The sequence below is a fragment of the Lactuca serriola genome, chromosome 9, assembly GCF_051521515.1.
Source record: "Lactuca serriola cultivar US96UC23 chromosome 9, Lser_US96UC23_V15, whole genome shotgun sequence".
Taxonomy (NCBI): domain Eukaryota; kingdom Viridiplantae; phylum Streptophyta; class Magnoliopsida; order Asterales; family Asteraceae; genus Lactuca; species Lactuca serriola.
Window position 1 is genome coordinate 162,617,510 of NC_136416.1, and position 5,279 is coordinate 162,622,788.

Consider the following 5,279-nt stretch of genomic DNA (forward strand, 5'->3'; position numbering starts at 1 on the left):
TCATTGTTTGAGTTTCTTGTAACCTTTCTTTTTGTCCTTTTCCCATGGCAAACAACTATATTTTTATATTTTTTTCACTAAGCTGATCTTTGTAAATTTACGTCCCACAACTATAGTATAGGAACTAAAACGTTACAAAAAAACAAAAATAAGAACCAAAATTGTAAGAAAAAACTTTTTTATGAATAAATTTGAAAAAATTAACAAATACTCATAAAAAAATGAAATTTACTCTAAAAAAAAGAGAAAAATCTATCATATTGTGAGGTCAACTGTGGCACATGCAACTACGCAAAATTGTATATATGAAGGCTAGAGAAGCACAAGGCAACGAACACAAAATAAAAACACCAAAAAAATGGTTCACAAAGATACGAGGATTGGTAAAACAGAGAAAGGAAGAGGAAGGCTCGTTTTATTTGCAATTCAAACACTTTGTGCCTTTTTTCTCTTTAGTTTGCTTTACACAGAATTGAGCTTTAAGGGTACTACCACTTCTCAACAGATAAAACGTACGTTTTCTTCTGATTATGATCATGTTTTTACTTTCTTATTTATTCTTATTTTTTTTCTGGTGATATTATTTGACTTATATTTATGTTGGAATTCTAGTGGATATTATGATTACAGGAAGGCAAATTATATCAGATTGGAAACCTGATGATATCAGTAACGCAGTTAAGAAGGAGACGAGTCCTGAAGTTAAGAAGAATATGAGTGCTGCTGTTAAGAAGAATGATCGTAACCAATCTCTTCAATTTCTTTTAACAAGACTAGTCGGAGGTCTCTCTCTCTCTCTCTCTCTCACACACACACACACACACACACACACACACATATATATATATATATATATATATATATATATATATATATATATATATATATATATATATATATATATATATATATATATATATATATATATATATATATACACACACAAAGATGAAGTGTTCATGCAACATGATCATCTATAAAAGTTTCGAGGATAGCATCTCATGATATGATAGTTGTATCTCCTTTTTGATATATAAAACTCCAAAAGAACATGTGATGCGTTGCTTTTAGTTTTATGTTTTCGAATGTTAGGTAGCTATATTTTATACGCATTTACAACAATCTAAGAGAATTTCAGCGGTAGCTTTTTTAAAACTTTTTGATATTATTCGAAAAAAAGCTTTTAGAAAGTTAGGAATGATGCATGATCAGTTTCTTTTTAATAGGTGACTGATCCAAGTATTCTCTAACATTTTAATTATCTTTTTACATTTGTCTATTTTGGCATTTATATTTCACAATAACTTATTTTACACTCTCATTATAGTAATTTTCTTTTACATTTTATAATTTAATATATTTGAGTAAATATAAAAAATAGTTTAAATATATTTTATAGATTAATTCATATCATACAAAATAATTATCAAAATTTTCAAAATATATAAATACCAAAGTTAAAAAAGACATTCTTTAAAATAATATTTAATCATTTTTATTTATTCATTAGATTATTAATATAAGCTAACATTATTTTAAAAAACTATGACATTGACTTACAAATTAGAAATCAATGAAACTAATTTACATAACATATGAATAAAATAAATTGGAAAAACATATAAAAGTAATTTATATAACATATGAATAAGATAAAAAAAAATACATTAGTTAATTTCCTTGTCTTTTAAAATTTTAATTACTGAAAGAGTTTAAAATAAAAACCTTTTTCTATCAATAAAAGTTTTTATTGAAAATTCGATTCAACAAAATAATCTCTTGAGAGGTTAATTAATCATATGAATATATACATGTTCATGTTCTTGGATTAGAATTTGAGTTATATGGAGTAATGAAGTGAGAAAGGAACGGGTCTTATGGAATCACAAAAAGCCAATTGTTAAGCCAAATTTGAATGTCAACTGTAATGTAGTTATTTCAATATTATAACAGTGCATGGGCCATGTTCTTGATAGAAGCAATTCAACCTTATTAAATATAATTTTAGAATGTTCCATGTATAACTAAAGTTAAAAATATGCACGCCATTATTCTTTATGTATTCATAAAGTTTTGATTTTTAATGTTCTTATGAAAACAGGTGAAGATCGAATAAAGCTTGATTCAACAGGCTTCGCCTGTGATAAAAGTTTATCATCAGTAATCTGTGTAGCCAACAAAGCTGTGAAAATCGACATGAGCAAAAACCAAGTCCACCTTCAGCCGCCGGACACACCAGCCGCCGGAAACACCACCACCGTCGTCCGGCCTTATGCAATGCAAGAAAGTCCATACGTAATGAACTACATTACTCCGGTAACAATCACAACCACAACCACCGACTCATCACCACTGACTTGCGATCATAACCACCAACACCCCGCCGTGATCTTCTCAACCGGCGGATACACCGGAAACCTATTCCACGAATTCAACGAAAACATTATTCCTCTGTACATAACCACTCGCCTTTTCAGATCTAAAGTACACTTCGTCGTCGTCGATCACAAACCTTCATTCCTTCAAAAATACAGACGAGTGTTTCCACGTCTCTCCGATCACGAAATCATAAATCCAGCAACGGATTCAAGCGTCCATTGCTTTCCCGGAGCTGTAATCGGTTTAAAATTCCACAAATTTATAGGCATAAACACATCAGAAAACCCAACTGAATACTACTCAATGCCAGATTTCCGACAATTCATCAGACAAACATATAAATTGAAAACAAAAACCGTTTTCGAAACACAGAATCCACCTGTATTGCTTTTAATTTCTCGCCAGAGAACAAGAAAGTTCCTAAATCAAGCGGAGATGGTGAAAATGATGGAAGAACTAGGGTTTCGAGTGATCATCGCTAGCAACGATAAGGAGATGTCGAACGTTGAGAAATTTTCGCGTGTGATAAACTCTTGTAGTGTTATGGTGGGGGCTCATGGAGCAGGGTTAGCTAACGAAATCTTTCTTCCTGATGGAGGTGTTATGATACAGGTGAGACCACTGGGGTTTCAGTATGGGACTGATGCTTTTTATAGCGAACCCGGTCCAGGGATGGGTTTGAGGTATTTGGAGTATTTGATTGAACCGGTGGAGAGCTCGTTGGCGGAGGTGTATGGTCTTGATCATCCGGTGGTGGCGGATACGGCGTCTGTGGCGGCGAAAGGAGGATACGCCGCCGCAAGGGAAATATATTTGAATAAGCAGGATTTGAGAATAAATTTGAATAGATTTAGAGCAACTTTAGTTGAAGCTTTGGGGTTTATAGGACGTCATTCAGACGTTGCAAACGCTTGATAATTCTTAGAATTTGTAGTTCTTTTATTGTTTTTATTTTTGTAATTTTTTGAATTTTATCGTACAAAAATAGATCAGGTGCCGTCAAGTAAAATATTTGATTGGTGTAAATTGAACATTGCTTGGATGCAAACAAATTGGAGTGAAATAAAACAAGAGAAAGTAAATTGTTTTCTATTATTTCTTCCTTCCTACTCATATATCTGTCATTAAAATTATGTCATTTGTCATCAATATTTCATTGCTTTTAATTTAATTTGATATTCATATAGTGCCCTTAATGAGGTAATTAAGAAAAAAGAAAAACAAATCACGTAAGATGATGATCACATGAACATGCGCAGCAGACATGTAATCTCGATTCCTTCTTAAACCCTTCTTCTCGTCTATTTTGTTCCCCACGACAATTGCTTTTTTTGGAAACGGCAAACTAACCTACTTCTAATCTAATCCTAAAGACCATCTATGTCTCCTAGTGAGACTTGAACTCATGACCTCTCATTTGAAAGAATCACTCTTTACCGCTAGACCAAAGGCCCTTTGGTCCCCACGCCAATTGCTCCCCCTGCGCCAGCAGCAACAATCAACAATCATAACAACAATAAAGTAATTTGTGTTTTAATTATGTGAAGGCACTAGACACAATAATGTTATTTTTGAGATGGATCTTGTTACCTATTTCTTTTTGAAGTTAAATGATTATGTTTGTGGGTTCTTAATATTTTTATTTTTTGTCAAGACTTCTGTTGACAGTTATAATATTTGGAACTTCGTTTAGCGGTTTAATGTGCTATTTTTCTTGATTTTGTCATGTATTTAGATTTTACATATAAACCAACATTGTTAATTCATCCTACTGTTAATGTGGTTGTAATTTTATCTAATATAATGTAAAATCTGTCATTTAAAGTAGTTCTAATTCGAAATAATTTTTTTTAAAGAAAAAGAGGCCTTTGTGTCTTTCACGAATTATAAACATATTTCAAAATTTTGGCCAACATTATGTTTTCTATAATAATATGGTATTCTATCTTTAAATTTCATTGATTAGTTTTTGTTATGTGTATCGATTTATGTCAAATGACCAAGAGTATTTGTTATGTTCTATCTAGTTTTACATATCCAACATAGTCTTTAAGTTATCATGTAGTGTTGATAACAAAATGTCTTTCAACACTGATTACTTCATTTTCTTCACGTTTTTTACTTCACATAATTGTTTTAACAGTGAATCAATCGTTTGATTTAACATTCGATTAATATTACAATTTATAAGTGATGGATAAAAGAAGATAATATTGAATAATGATTATAAAAATTGGTCAGTCATATTTGCGTTAATAATATAACTATATAGTTATATTTCGAATAAAATAACTCTTATTTGTTGATTAATATTACAATTTATAGTAGGCTATGCTGCTTTATAATTGATAAAATCTTTGGTTTACTATTAATAAATATTTTATATTTGATCAGTATGGAGGCTGCAAATTCAGTTAAAGAGGCTGCAAATTCAGTAGAAAACGTTGCAATTTCAGTAGAAAAGACTGCAAATTCAGTTGAAGGACATACAATTCTCAATCCTCAAGATCAAAAAATTCCTAAAGATGGAATGAAGTTTGATTCAGAAGAAGACCCTTACAATTACTTTAAAGCATATGCATTCCAAATTAGATTTGGTATACGGAAATCTAGTACAAGAACAAAAGATTTTTGTGCTAAAACATACTATTCACTTGGACGTGCTAGATAAGGGGTATTTGTGCCTAAAACAAGCAAACCATATAAAAAGTCTTCTAAAACAAACTGTAAAGCAAAAATCTATGTAATTGCATATGGTGATGGAAGATGCATTATCTCAAGTGTTTTTCTTGAACATAATCATGCTTAAGTCCCAAAAAATCTCGTTTCCAACGATCACATAAAAAATGGCTTCATATGCTAAGAGAAGACTTGAGTTGAATGATTATGTTGGAATTTCG

The 5,279-nt window shown here is 31.0% G+C and overlaps 1 protein-coding gene across 1 annotated transcript; it reads left to right on the forward strand.

Moving 5' to 3' along the window:
* Positions 1–324: 324 nt before the first annotated feature.
* LOC145076888 (beta-1,2-xylosyltransferase XYXT1-like) lies at positions 325–3,474 on the forward strand. Its single transcript, XM_079022687.1, has 3 exons — positions 325–512; positions 613–783; positions 2,102–3,474. Exons 1-3 carry the CDS (start codon positions 359–361, stop codon positions 3,292–3,294), a joined length of 1,518 nt encoding a protein of 505 aa, XP_078878813.1. The 5' UTR covers positions 325–358; the 3' UTR covers positions 3,295–3,474.
* Positions 3,475–5,279: the final 1,805 nt, after the last annotated feature.

What these genes read in the sequence shown, in the direction of transcription:
- LOC145076888 (XM_079022687.1), top strand. Translation starts at nt 359, where the DNA reads ATGGTTCACAAAGATACGAGGATTGGTAAAACAGAGAAAGGAAGAGGA. An exon ending in CACTTCTCAACAGATAAAAC is followed by an intron (nt 513 to 612) that starts GTACGTTTTCTT and finishes TTGGAATTCTAG; the next exon opens with TGGATATTATGATTACAGGA. An exon ending in TTTAACAAGACTAGTCGGAG is followed by an intron (nt 784 to 2,101) that starts GTCTCTCTCTCT and finishes TTATGAAAACAG; the next exon opens with GTGAAGATCGAATAAAGCTT.